This window comes from Betta splendens, chromosome 15 (assembly GCF_900634795.4).
Source record: "Betta splendens chromosome 15, fBetSpl5.4, whole genome shotgun sequence".
Taxonomy (NCBI): Eukaryota; Metazoa; Chordata; class Actinopteri; order Anabantiformes; family Osphronemidae; genus Betta; species Betta splendens.
This window is the reverse complement of record NC_040895.2, coordinates 858403-873809: the sequence shown is the minus strand read 5'-3', so window position 1 is coordinate 873809 and position 15407 is coordinate 858403. Positions and strand designations below refer to the sequence as shown.

The 15407-nt window shown below is 44.4% G+C and overlaps 2 protein-coding genes across 2 annotated transcripts in view; both read left to right on the top strand.

The window, feature by feature from the left end:
• Positions 1-9058, top strand: part of LOC114870649 (coiled-coil domain-containing protein 85A-like) — a 115435-nt gene extending 106377 nt beyond the window's left edge. The window contains exon 4 of the mRNA XM_055502832.1: positions 8712-9058. Coding sequence (XP_055358807.1) covers positions 8712-8733 — 22 coding nt within the window. The 3' untranslated portion in view covers positions 8734-9058. The remainder of the gene's footprint in view (positions 1-8711) is intronic.
• LOC129603092 (uncharacterized) overlaps positions 1-13159 on the top strand; it is a 64851-nt gene extending 51692 nt beyond the window's left edge. Inside the window, exon 3 of the transcript XR_008692683.1 lies at positions 12987-13159. The gene's annotated coding sequence lies outside the window, so the exon portion shown is untranslated. The remainder of the gene's footprint in view (positions 1-12986) is intronic.
• Positions 13160-15407: the final 2248 nt, after the last annotated feature.

The window sequence follows — 15407 nt, the reverse complement described above, 5'->3', positions numbered from 1 at the left end:
GTTGATAACCTTAAAGAAAAATAAGCACAATATGCTTAGTTTCAAACCAAAGTTAATAACAAAATTAATATTTTAAGCTTTAAACACATTTTAGTTAAATTGTTTAATGCTCAACTAATGGAACAAACATATTACTATATATAAAGTGCTTCTCTTAACAGTTCTCAACTTATCCTTATTTTTACAATACTTTTACATGTCAGTTTCATATTACCAGTGGCGTCTTTGGGTCAAACCTGGAGCTGGATTGCTTCCTCCTGCACTGTTTGTTGCAGTCTAAAAAAAAACAGATCCACAGGTGTCTGGGGTTTTTATTATAGCAGGCCTGAGTATCTTGGAGGGAGTGCTTGGTTTGCTCACTTGAACCTCTCTGGTGGGTGGTGCTAAGATGGACTGTGACATTTGAACACCACAGTTTCTGACTGGTAAATTTCTACTACTTATTAAACTATTACACAGTTAGGTAATTATTTACAAATACTTTCTTCGAATCAAAAAGCTAGTCAGCCCTTTTATGATTGTCAACAAAGCACTCTGGTCAACTTTTTAATCTTTGACATCTTTTTACCTTGGTCAACTTTTGAGTCATTGTCATATTTTAATCTTGTCTTAGTATGACCTTGGTCATCTTTTTAATCATCATCTTTTTAATCGCCATCTTTTGTCATCGTTTTAATCCTTGTCAACGTTTTCTCGTTTTCATCGTTTTGCCGTAGTCAACTTTTGGGAGTGCGTGATGTCACAGCTACAGTGAGAAGGTGCGCTTTTTTAAGACAGAACTTCTGTCTTTAACTTGTCACTACAGCCACAATTTTTACTCTATCAACGTACTTCACTAAATCGTAGTCATAATCGACTTATTTCTAATGATGTGTCTGGATATACCCTCAGACCTATACTTTAGTCGCTATCAACCTCAAAGCGCAGAGACATCCTGAAATTCTCCCATAGCCTCTAATGATAATTTTCGGCAGACGTCTGGGGAGAAAAACAGAGGAGACATATTTTGAAATTGTCACTGTGGGTACAAGCTTTTGTCCTTAAACATAAAATTCACACCATTTGCTTATTGAAGCCTTGGGACTCGTAAAATGAAATAATTTTTGTGATAACTATCATGGTTTAGCTGAAACAAGCCTGTTTATACAGGGTGAAACTCTGCTTTTACAGAGCAGAGTGAGCCTGATTTTCCCGCCTTTCGTCTCCATGGCGACGGCGCAGCTGCAGATTTCACTGACAGGTCAAACTGCTGATGCTCAGTGTAGACAGCAGTTCCATGCTTATTACTGATTACTCAACTACACTATTGGATTGTGTAGTAATTAAGCACACACTTCCTCTAAATCCTTTCAAAATAAAAGCACTGAGCCAAATAATTAGCTTTAATAGCAATATTTCTGCTTTTAGATGGGTAATTATGACTATTTAAAGATACATTAACAGTTTAGTAATTACCCACACATGCTTCCTCTACATCCTTTCAAAATAGAAGCACCAATGCCAATTATTAGCTTTAACTGCACTGTTTTTGCCTTTGAATGGGTAATTATGATTATTTAAAGACTAATTGACAGTTATGCTATTACCCCCACACATTTCCTCTAAATCCTTTCAAAATAGGGCACCAATTACAATTTTTTACCTTTAATGGTAAGATTGATTAGAAAGTTTCTGGTTCTGAATACTTACCAATCGTTAATGAGACTACTTTAGAGTTCAATAAATAACCACTCACACTTATTAGGGTGTTTTTATTCTGAAAGGGATTAATCTAAATCTTTTGCTTTAATAGGGCTATTCTTGCTATTGAATGATAAATTATGACTATCTAATGACTATTTTATAGTTTAGTAATCGCCCACACACAACCTCTAAATCCTTTCAAAATAAAAGCACCAATGTAATTTATTATCTTAAATGGCAAGATTTTTGTTTCTGACTGGTACATTTCTACTAGTTATTAAACTATTACACAGTTAAGTAATTATTTACAAATATTTTCTTCAAATCAAAAAGATAGTCAGCTTATTTATGATTGTCAACAATGCACCTTGTTCAACTTTTTAATCTTTGACATCTTTTAACCTTGGTCAACTTTTGAATCATTGTCATCTCTTTAATATTGTCATAGTATGACCTTGATCATCTTTTTAATCATCATCTTTTTAATCGCCATCTTTTGTCATTGTTTTAATCTTTGTCAACGCTTTCTCGTTTTCATCGTTTTCATCGTTTTGCCTTAGTCAACTTTTGGACGTAGTCAACTTTTTGACGTCAGCAGCTTAATCAGCGTTTATCATCGTTGCGGCAGCAGATCAGCTCTCCCACGTAATTTCTCGAGAAATTACTTTTTTTAGTTAACTATTTGTAATTAATCAGTTGAAACATTACTGAAACTAGCCAATGAGTTGAATGTATAGCTGATGAGATCTGCAAAGAAGAAGTTGCAAAGCTGACTGTGCACAAATTCAACAAAAGCAGTTTGATTTCAATAAAAAGTATGAAGTGATTTATACATGACTACAGTGCTGTAAATCCTTCTTCAGAATATTGTTTGAAGACTTGTTCCAGCACTCAACTCACTTTATCTGGAAAATATAAATATTTATATAACAATGTCATTGCATTAACATGTCTCAGACAGCAATCATGCATCAATCATTGCAATGTAAATTTTAACATATTGTACTGGCTCACAGCAGTTAGTCCTGCCCTGAGTCGCTAAGGCTTATGGGTAAAACAACCGTTTTTGTGTTTGTAGTGTTATAGTTAAAGTTAGGATTCAGAAAATTTTATAACTTTGGTGAAATTAATTTACAGATGGAGCGGTTCATTTTCGCTGATTTCACTTGACTGTCAGTCACCTTTCTGACGCTGATCACACACTTATCACACCCTCATGAGCCGACTGTCAGCAGCCCCCCTCCTTGGTCTGTCTGGGGATAGTGTTAAAAATGTTAATGAGGCCATTTTAGCACCAAAGACGCAATTCCAGGGTAAAACCAAAAGGTGGAGCTTTAGTATCTGACCTGTATATCTGACCTTGGTCAAATACCAAGTATAGGCACAGTTCTGAGAACAGGACATAGATCTGATAATGTTATTTCTACACTGTTTGCTAGGGCCGACAGACAAACAGACAGACAGACAATAGTCTGTCTAAACAGTCAACTAAAAAGTTGAGAAAACTTGAAAAATTGACTTCATGTCGGAACTGAATATTGTACTTACTTTTTTTAATCATAGAAAAGCATAGGCAGCTCACGCTGCCACAGCTGCCAAACTACCTTCTGGAGGTCAGTTACTGGCTGTATTAGGTTGAATTGGACTTTAACTTCTTTAAATTCTTAAATTTTCATTCTATATATTTGGCCATATTCACTGAGATGTAGTGTGTGTTAGTCTGCCTGCTTCAGAAGCTGTTTTAAATTAAAAAAATTGGGATTTGAATTTTATAATCAAGCATAAATGAACATAACAATAGAGAGCCTCTTTTCATGCAGAACGACCAATACACAGCACTAGTTGGACTGGTTTCACACCACCCCCTTCTCTCCAAAGCACCAGAGTCCTGCCGTGCTGTTACCTGATCTGATGTAACCAGATCTTCTCTCCATTGCTCGTAGATGTGAGTGTGTGTGTGAATGGTTTTCTGTCTGTGTGTTGCCCTGCGATGGACTGGCGACCCGTCCAGGGTGTACCCTGCCTCTCGCCCATAGCCAGCTGGGTTAGGCTCCAGCACCCCCGCGACCCAGCATATGGGAATAAGCGGCTTGGAAAATGGATGGATGGATGTAACCAGATACGTTTGTGAACTACTTAAACAGAAGATTTATGAGAGATCCATCACTTCAAAGAGCCCAGTGGTTAAAGCACACAACTTCCCACCCACAGTTTTTGTACAACCCGTTTTTGTTAGTTGGTGGGTTAATATTAGAAACTTTTAAATCCTGAACCATAAACTTAACTCTTTCTTCTTAAGTTTTATTAACAGATTTTATAAACATCCAGGTTATTTGATCATTTTCTAAACCAGGTAGTCTGAAAGTTGGGTACATTCTTTTAGAGCAGCAATGTTTCTTAAGGAGCTTCTACATTATACGTCCTTCATGGGGGACGTGTTCTTCACACCTTCTCACAGTCCTTTGTTCAACTGATAAGCCAGTTCTTTACAGGTGTGAAGTGAAGCCTATTGTAAATAGATGATAATGCCTAACTTTACTAATGGTAAAGGTTCCTGCACTTTTTACATGGTAAAGGTTTACACACAATACACACGAGACTCAAAACGCAAGAAATGAGTTGCAGGGAACAGAACCAAGTCCATGAGGGGTGAGTCCATAACAGGAGGATGCAGAGTCCAGATTTTCCCTCAAGGAGGGTGGTGGCGTGAAGAGTCTCGGCCCCACAGCCGCCGGGCCGAAACAGCACAGTCTGTGCCCGAGGACAAGGCTGGAGTCCTAGGAGGCCGTCGTCGGAACAAGATGCCTCCAGTGGCCCAACGCACGCGCTGGTGCTCTCTAGACGGGCGACGCTCTAGGAGACTGAGGAGGTGCAGCAGTCGGCAACGGCAGAGGCCGCGCCATTGCCATGGCAGGAAACGGCGACCTCCGGACAGGGAGTCACCTCCGGAACCAGACAGCCTAGGTGGCCGACGACGCAGGTGGCAGCGCCATCCCTGCCACAGGATGCGCCCAGGGCAAGACCACCCATCAGGCGGACAAGACATAAGCCAGGCGTCAGGACCAGAGAAGACCCCAGACGTGAAGCCTTGGCACCGTTGGTGCTGGACCATCAGGAATTGAGGCCGGTGTGGCTGGGGCACCAGGATTTGTTGCGGGTGTGGTCAGTGCCGGACCACCAGGAGCTGGGACAGACGTAGCCGGATCCGGGCCACTGGGATCTGAAGCAGACGTGGTCGGGACGTCTGCAAAGGGGCAACAGACACTGGGACCAGGAGCGGAGCGGCCACCTCCTGTCCACCCGATACTGGACCGTCAGAGATGAGCCCAGTTGTGGTCACCTGAGCACCCTCACGCCCTTCAGAGTCGACATCTGTACAGAGATAAACAGAGGGCTCAGAGCCCCAGGCCGGCGGACACCAGTCTGGAACCCCAGGACCTGCTGCCGGGACTGGAGCGGCCTCTTCAGGAGGGCCGACAGGAACTGGAGCAGGAGCAACCTCTTCAGGAGGGCCGACAGGAACTGGAGCAGGAGCAACCTCTTCAGGAGGGCCGACAGGAACTGGAGAAGGAGCGACCTCTTCAGGAGGGCTGACAGGAACCGGAGCGACCTCTTCAGGAGGGCCGACAGGAACCGGAGCCACCTCTTCAGGAGGGCCGACAGGAACCGGAGCGACCTCTTCAGGAGGGCCGACAGGAACTGGAGCAGGAGCGACCTCAGGGACGCCGACAGGAGCATGAGCGACCTCTTCGGGGTCGACAGGAGCATGAGCGACCTCTTCGGGGTCGACAGGAGCATGAGCGACCTCTTCGAGGTCGACATGAGCATGAGCGACCTCTTTGGGGTCGACAAGAACAGGAACAACCTCTTTATGGGGGCCGACAAAGACAGGAGCTCCCTCTTCAGGGAGGTCGACAGGGACTGGAGCCTGTCTTGACTGGCATGAGGTGCACACTGGCTGGCATTAAGCTAGAGCTTGAGCGTGACGTGGCTGTACTGAGGCCAAGACAGGACTGGGTGCAGACGGAGGCGCAGACTGTGACGTAGGAACCGATGCAGACTGTGACGTAGGAGCTAATGCAGGCTGAGACGCAGGAACCAATGCAGACTGTGACGCAGGAACCAATGCTGGCTGAGGCGCAGGAGTTGATGCAGGCTCTGACTGCGGCTCAGTGAATCCCAGGGCCTCACGCAATGCAGGTTTTCAGAGCGGTTGCTTCACGAAAAAGGTTTTCTTTGGTTACTGGGTCGGACAACAGGACTGGAGGTGCACATTGAGCACGTATTCCCTGAAAGACACTGTCCGTAATCCCTGCGATGGAGGTGGAGACGTCGACAGGTGGTGGTAGTGTGGGCTCGGGCTTGGGCCGATGAGATGGCGTCTGGAACAGGAGCTGGATCTGCCTGAGCGGCGTCTGGAACATGAGCTGGATCTGACTGAGCGGCAACAGGAGCGTGAGCTTGACTTTACTGAGCGGCAACAGGAACGTGAGCTTGACTTGCCTGAGCGACGACAGGAACGTGAGCTTGACTCGACTGAGCAGCGACAGGAACGTGAGCTTGACCAGACTGAACGGCGACAGGAACGGGAGCTGGAGCTGATTGATCGGTGACAGGAACGGGAGCTTGTGGCAATGAGTCGGCAGCGGGAACACTTGGAGAGACCCTGGCGGGTGTTGCACGCAGCACGCGTACCAGATCCCTCCGCACTGACTTGAGCCCCTCGAAAAGCGCCTGTACTCCGGGATAATCACGCCACCAGAACTCCTCCTCAAGGATAGCGATCGCCGTCTTTACAGTACGGAGCTAACCTCTTCGGCTGGATGCTTCCACGTACTGCTTGGCGAGTTCCGTAAAGCACCAGCGGAGGTCCCCCAGCAAGCCCGGGCAGGAAAACGCCATTGCCTTCGCTTTCATTATTTACGTGTTCAAAAACAAAATCAAAAAACAAAATCACTGACCTTAAGCAGACAAAACAGGGTGCCGGCTGGGTCCAAGTTTGGCCAGATTGATCTGTTCTGTTCTTGTTGATGGAGGAAGGACCCAAATGCACAGCGTCGACTTGGTTAAGATCAGAAGTTTAATAAACAAGGTCAGGCAGGCAGAGGTCATACACGTTGTGGCAGCAAACAAGATCCGACAAGGAGTAGGCAGAGGCAAGGTCAAAATACAGGCGATGGTCAAACTTACTGCACTGGAATAGTCGGAGGCTGGACTAAAGGCAGAGTCGGTAACAAGACAAGATCAATAACGATAGGCAAGAGTACAGGAATGCTGGAATGCTAGTCAGGAACAACGTGGACAATCTGGCGGAGAACTATGGCAAGAGGAGGTGATTAAATACAGGTGAGTAATTACTAACAGGACAGAGGTGAGTTAACTAAAACCGGAAGTAAAACTAGAACTGCTGATGTTGATGCTGGAACAGGAAGTGGTGACAAAATAAAAACGGAAATGAGTAATTGCAGTGGCTAAATGACATGAGCTGTGACACAGTGTCTGTCCATTCTTGAGGCGCAGATGCCTGGCTGCACAGATCTCTGTTTTTTGTGTCACTTGAATTTGTGTGGTACACAAAAGACACCAGAGGCAAGTTTACACCAGGAGTCTCTAGCTGGGAGCTTCTGTGCCTAAACCACTAGGCTGTTGGTCCTTTGAGGGTGACCTACTGTATGGACAGACACTAAATTCCTTCATACAGCACTATGTTAACAAAGCCTTGTTTGAGCGGAACCTTTAAAGTTATGGATCCATGAAGAATTTTCTTGTTAAGCAGTTTACAAATATATTTGTTTTTTATGGCTCAGGTGAAGTTGTGTAGAAGTTGAGACATGTCAACTCTTTCAGTCTGGTGTCCTTCTTGGGGGAGGGTTCATCACACCTACTGACTTTTGTGTCTTTTGTTCATGTAACGAGCCAGTTTTTTGCAAGTGTGAAGTGGAGCCAAACTGGAGGATAATATGGAACTTCCCTCAGACTGAGGAAGCTTTTGGACTTTGCTTGTGGTCATTTATTTCTGGCTGGTTGAAAAAAATTGCCAGTAATTTTAGTGCTAATCAATACAATACAGTAATACATAGTATAAATAGAACAAATAAAATATCCACGTGGATCTTTGAGAATGCAATCCACCGCAATTCTCCACCCACTACAGGACTGCACGACAATAGCCAGCTGGTTCGTAGCGTAGTAGAACCATACGTCTACGATCCCGAATCTGACCCTGGAGCTGAAGAGGAGGCTGCTGAAGTCACCGCATTTCGGCTGATGCAAGACGTGTCTTTCGGCTGATGCAAGACGTGTCTCATTGGTAATGTCGCATTTACTTCATCCATCCATCCATTTTCTTAGCCGCTTACTCCCTAGTGCGGGGTCACGGGGTGACTATCCCAGCTGGCTACGGGCGAGAGGCAGGGTACACCCTGGACAGGTCGCCAGTCCATCACAGGGCAACACATAGACCATTGACTTACACACTCACACCTACGGGCAATGGAGAGAAGCCAATCAACCTAATGCACGTCTTTGGACTGTGGGAGGAAGCCGGAGAACCCGGAGAGAACCCACGCAAACACGGGGAGAACGTGCAAACTCCACACAGAAAGGCACCAGGATTTATGTAATTTGCAAAGCGACTAGCGGGTGCTAATGCGAATGCTAAATGGCCTGTGCAGCTTGAATATTCACAACACGACTTACCTGGAAAACTCTCGCTAATAGAAAACAGTACTTTAGCTTACATTATACAAATAAATAAAGTTTGAGAGCATAGCTGAAATAATATAAATACATTTTACATTTACACATTTCACTGTTTTTGTCTTACTTGCGCTGCTGCTTTGACATAATTTTATTTAAAAAATGTGCATTTTTAGTCAGAGCAATCACTGCATGACCTTCCTGGGAACAAAAATCATTGGTTCAAATTATATATTGACCTGACATATTTTTACTGCTTTTATTTGTGTTTTTTGATCATTCTTGATAAATCTGACAGTAGTATGTCTCTGTATCTGTATTTGTTACAGGTATCTAGTCTACAGAGGCTAGTGAGCTGGTGCTGGAGATTCCTGGGTTGAAGAATCTGAGTTGCCATCTCTTTATGCTTGGGTTGTAGATGAAGGCAGAGCTTCCTGATGGATAAAACACTAAAACACTCATTGTATGATGGATGTAGAGCACCTGTGGAATAAGTCCTTTACCATTTGAGTAAAAATGTGTTTTTTGTGAGTGCAATACTCAGTAAGATTGTTTTTTTAATTTATATGCTTTTTATTTATGGCCGGTTCAACTTTATTGCTCACCATATTAGAAAGAGAAAAACATGTAATTTCAATACTATGATTTCCTGAATAAAAGTGTTTTCCTTCAGAAACAGAGTTCAGTGAAATACGTAATAGTTAAAACCAACTTTATTGTCAACCAAAAAAATGCACCACTACTCGAAAGCTAGAACAAACTGTTATCTTCACACTCCAATGTGCAATGTATAGGTTACTGAGTTAATTAAGAAGTCTGGGTGGTTTGAGGACAGAGGCTTTTGCAGGGCCTTGCAGATAAAATGCTTGATGGAAGTAGGGTAAACAGTCCATGTCCTGGGTAGGGGGTACACTTGGTTATGTTGGAGATTTGTTTCTGCAGCTGGACAGATATAGTTGTAAATAGATGACCAGGGAGATGTGGTGATCCTTGTTCTCATCATTATTTGGAAGACTGAGCGAAAGCAGTCCTCTACCAGATGGAAGCTGTGGCTGTTCTCACCATCACTTCATCAAAACAAAGGTACTGCAATCAGAATTGTAGATTAGTGAAATGTCATTATTATGTAGGTCAAAACCTTCTCTAATGTAAGAATACACAATACCAGACAAAAAATTAAACCAAACAAGAGGACAGACCTGTCTGTGCTAAAACAACAGATAAACAGTTGTTACAATTCAAATATAAAATCTAAACAGCATATACCAATTAAAATCTTCTATTACCTATCTTACTGTTGGTACATACAAACTTACATACCTTCACTCCTGAGCTGGGCAGCAGATGTCTGTGTACCAACAGTCTGCAGTGATTTCTCTGTTTGACAGCCTCCTTGCATGTGGGTAACTGGGATGTACCCCCCTACAGTATAGAAAAGACAATGTTAAATTTACTGTAAATTGTATTGGTCCTACAAATATAATGGCTATGGTACACAAGCTATAGGTAACTGACCAGATAAGCAGCAGTTATTGTAGAGATGTGACTAATTAGCAACTAAGCTTGCAACACAACACAGTAATCATTCCAACTAATCATGTTAGAATTTGATAGAACAATGACATAACCCCAAATCACAAGTTGATTTAGGCTGTGACACAGGATGGGGTAATAACAAACATAACCGCGTTCATCTGCAGTTTCTTACTATAGCGATCGACCAGCTTTAGCTCTAAAGTGCAGAGGCACGATTACCTATTCAAAAGCAAAAATAGTGCTATTAAAACTAAAAATATTAATTAGTGCTTTTATTTTAAAAGGATATTGAAAAAGCAAAAGGTATTTGCTAAACAGTATATTAGTCTAATTCACTAGTCATAATAAACCTGTTGAAAGCAGAACTCACAATTATCCATTCAAAAGCATAAATAGTCCTATTAAAGCTAAAAGTTGGATTGGTGCTTTTATTTTGAAAGATTTAGAGGAAGTGTCTGATTAATTACTAAACAATCAAACAGTGTAATTAGCTAATCAGTAATATGGATAGAGCTGCTATAATGGGCATCAGGAGTTTGACCTCTCAGTCTAAGCTGCAGCTGCGCCGTTGTCATGGAGATGAAAGGCGGGAAAATGAGCTCCATTCTCTCTGCTCTGTGAAAGCAGAGTTGCACCTCTGCTAAACAGGCTTGTTACAGCAAAACCACAATAGGTATCAAAAATTAATTTTATTTTATGAATGTCAAGGCTTTAATGAGCAACTCGTATCAGTTTTATGCTTGAAGACTAAATATTGTGATCACAGTCACAATTTCAAAATGTAGGACTTCTGCGTTTCTCCTAAAAAGTCTCACAGACGAATGCATTAGACTCTATGGGACGAATTCTGGCCCTCCTGAGCTTTGAAGCAGCTACAGGCTAAAGTATATGTCTGAGGTCTTAAGCAGACACATCATTAGAAAGAAGACAAGTATGACTACAAACGTGTGATAAAATTATGTTTGTAGAGTAAAAACTGTAGGAGTTAAAAACAGAAGGTCTATCTTAAAAAAACGTGTGCTCACACTCTAGCTGTGACATCACGCACTCTAGCTCACGCAATGCACATTAATGGAAAAGATGAGAATTTAACCAAAAACACACAATATTTGTGTTTTTTTTTTAACATTTTGAGACTTTATCCAATGGAGATAGACCTCGTCCTACTCTGAAACTACTCCCCCCTGAAGTCCTCCCTTGGAAAGTGTTTGGTTCTTGGGTGTTTTAACCAACACAAAAGTCTATTTACTTTACCAATAGAGCAACAAGTAAGGACTTTGTGGGTTACTTTATTTTAAATGGACCATTGCAAGAATCACTGCCTCAGCATTTATACGTATGTGCATTTCAAACGAGGGTGCGTACAATACATAAAAACTGGATTTGTTTCACGGCTCCTGTTGGAAAAAAAGGATCTATTCCTACAGTCCGTCATCCACCCACTGAAGTAAGTACATGCTTGATATATATAATGTTTTAAAATGTTAGTTTGTCTGTTTAAAATGTAGTAACCCATTTGTGAGGCAAGCTAATAGCTAGCTATGCTAACGGCTACAGTCAGTCGACCGAGCCTTTGTCCCCTTTAAATGTGCTCACGTGGGCTCCTGCAGCCACACACCTGTGTGGAGAAAAGCTAATAGCTATCGGCATTCGAGCGCTAAAGGCAAAGAGCGAGGAAATGCAACACGAAACCCCAGACTGTGACAGTAAACTCAAATCTTTGGTTGGAACGGGTGTCTCAATAAATGGCATCTCAGATAGTCTTTTTACTACTTGCATCAGTGGCAAATGTGACTTGCGCAACAGGTGCTTAAATAGTTCTCAAAAGGAAATGCAGACACATTATCCAAAATGCTTATACTCATCTGCAAGGTGCATTACTTGGTGTATCTTGAACAAAATTTCATCTCTGCCATATAGTTCATCAAAATGTTTTACAAATGAAACAAGCCTTATATATGACAAATCAACCATGTCATTGTTGGTGCCAGGAGACTGAAGTAACCACATCCCAATTGAAAATAACATGAAATTGTAATATAGTTCATTTGGAATGCTGTTTTTAAGTACTATGGGCCCTGTATACAACATGAATGAACGGAGCTCATTAGCTTTCCAGCGATCAATGTCTGTCAGTTCTCTGGGCTTACGATTAAACTTAAGAGGTGTATAGGTGCGGAGCATCTTACATTTTGTAAAGATATTTTGCATATGGTTTGAGTGGATAGCCGTGTGGCCAGTATTCTTCCCTTTGTCCACATGTACAGTAGCTTTCTAGTGACACATAAACAGCAAAGGTGCATGTAGTCTACTGGAAACATTGAGACCATTTTTACTATGCCAGGAGAACGCTTCTGTCCAATGTGTCGCAGTTTTACATTTGTGTCAGGATATGTCATCTTATTTTTCCATACCCCCACTTGCCAGCATTTGTCACACCAAGAATAACCATTGTGAGCATTTGTATTCTTCACAAATGCACAAGCAGGTGCATCACACACAAATGAACAAACCAGAACTTGAAATTTTTTACCACTGTAAACTATGCCATTATTTAACACGTTTGCCAGGTCTTTACCAAAGGGCCTTAAGTATTCAAAGACACATTTAGATTTTTGAATACCACAAAACAAATCAACAATGAATGGGGATTTACTATAATCAGTTAATCAAAGCTAGAATTGGTCAAAATTGGAGTTTGTAGTTTCTGAAAAGAGAAAAACCATCTATGTTGAACTGAAGCTTAAGTGTACACAAATTTGGTGGCAAAGTCAAGCATTTCAAATGTGACAACAATCCCTTTGCCAAGCTAAACTCGTAGTATTCCCCTCCCTTAATTTTGGAAGTAACCACATCAACTTGTGTTCTAAGCACTGTCCTTGCATCTTTTGGGAGTTGAGGATGAAAAACCCTCAAAATGCTCAGAATGGCTGTAAAATACAACTAATGACACTGAGAAAGTTGTTATAATAATAAAAGGGGTGCAACCAGCTGTTGAAACCAAGCAAATCTGTTAAGTAAACAATCTTATGTTAAGCCTAAGGTACATCTTATGGATGTACCTTAAGCTAACACATTCATAACTAAACAACTGTTGTACTGTGGTTTACCTTGGAGATTAATACTAATATCAATAATAGTGTTAAGGTATGTGCACATACTCATACAAACATATACATATCATATACATCTACATGTGCATTGTTATACATATCCCATACTACTTAATAAAAGTCATGACATACAACACCACCATTTCCATATTCACACATTATTGATATTGGTAGTGATAAGTATCAGTAATACTTACAGTTGGAGTGTCAGTTGAAGTGTCCCACTACAAAGTTAGTAAGGCTGTAGCTTAATATTATTCAACCAAAGGGTGAGGCAGACGTTGGTGCATGAACAATGCCACTTGTGAAAGCCAGGATGATGTCAACAGCTTGGCCACTACGCCCATCCAACAAGCAGAAGAAAGAATCCTAGCAGCTAGGGAGCCCACACACCTTCAGTTCCAGGAGGGCAGGTGTTGCGACCCAAGCCGCCCACACAGAGCCCCCCAGGCAGAGCTGCAGCAGCCACAGAGACAGCACCCGAGGTCAGAGTGGGCCACCGTGGGTCAACGCTGTCCGCCACATGAGAACCCGGGGCAAACACTCCCCCCGGTGGGAGGGTCGGCCTGAAAGAGTGGAGCCCGAGGACCCACGGTCCGTAGGGAACCCGCCAGGAGATGCCCCCACGCCCAGAGTGGGACCCGCCCCCAGTCCACCACCCCTACACGAGCAGAGTGGGGCCGACCCCATCGGCCCGACCTCATCCCCTGGCGCCACAGCGGCCTGCAGCACAAGGCCAGATATTGGTGGGGGTCAGCAGAAAAGAGACCACCCAGGCAGACAAACCGCACCACACGCATACAAACTCACACAAACACAGACGCATACACCCACCCACACGTCACATCAACACACACACACCATAAACTCTCTCACAACAAACTAGTCAATCATACGTGAACCAATGCACTCTCAGATACATTCTCGCACTCACACCATTCGCTTGGTCACATTCTTGGTGAGGGTAGGTCTCCGGCCTGCTGTCCATGTGGCCCCAGGCAGTGACCGCAGCTCCTCCCGAACCCCACCCAACTCCCCCAACCCGGGGGAAGCAGAGGTCAGCGGAAAAGGCACCCCAGAACCCTGCAACCCAGCTTGGACGTGAGTGTCAGGAACTAAAGTGCACTGAAGGTGGGTGAAACCTCCAGGAGCACGACCGCTGGCTGACGGTGTGTCCCCCGGACAGTGCCCCCCCTCACCCTAAATGTCTTTTTGCAGTTAAAACTGGGTGGTGATCTCTCCACCAGGACCAGTGGGCGAGGCCACAACTGGCCTGAGCCCCAGTGAAAGAGCCCACCCCCGGCCCTAAATGTATGTGTATGTGGCTAAGTATGAGGAACTTTGGGAGATTGTCAATTCTCAGAGGGGTCCAGCAGACAGAGCTATCAATGTGAAGGCTCCTTCCACTGGCCCCCCCGGAAGGAGCCCCCAGATTCCTGGACGAGTGTGTATGACTAATGCAATTAAAACTGCAGAGCGTCCCACTTGGAAGGGACGGAACCCCTTCCTGGTAGCCCCGGTCCCTCCATCAGCAGGACGCCCCTTGCAGACCTAAGTAAATGAATGTGGAGAAATGTAGTTGGGAAGCAGAGCACCAGGGTCCGCAGAGCCAGGTTCCCGACTGGCTCTGCTACCCATCCCACCGCCCCCCACAACCCCCAGCCAGGAAGAGACAGCTGAGACCCAGGGACCGCAGTTCTACTGCCCAGGCGCCACACACAGCGCAGCCAGAGCCATCCTCACCCTTCTTTCAAACTTACCCATTCTCTCGCTCAAATATGCCCATGCTCGCCCCGTGTAGTGCTACACTCAAACCTAAACACATACTCTGCGGTTGTGCATTGTGGGCCAACCTCTGCCCAGGGCCCAATGAAGGTTGTAGCCCGAGTAGTCCGCCACCCCCCCTCGCAACAGGCCCGATCAGTCACCAGAGGATGTCGGAGGGCAGGCAGCGCCCCACCCGAGCAGGGGCAGCGCCCCAGGGGAGAGACGCCCCTCCGAGCACAGGCGGGCACCCCCGGAAGGATACCCCCGGACGCAGGTCACCCAGGTCTCCACCCCCAGGTCCGCCCCCCGCACACCGGCAGGGAGGCCCGCCTCTGCTCCCCGGAGGCGGGCACACGCCAACCCTCAAAATGGCCCTACTCCGGCACAGGACCACCGGTCTCAGCAGCCACCACACCCCCGCCGCAGGGGACCCACGCGGCCAGCCCAGAATCCACCAGTCCTGTTGTCCTGGTTCCTTAGGTAGGCAGGCACCCCCAACCACCAGTCACCCCCCCACCACTGTGCCAGAAATGATGCAGCACTCGAGCCCCATGCATTCTTACCTGGGAATGGAATCAATCAGAGTATAGTTTTTTGTTCATTGATTTG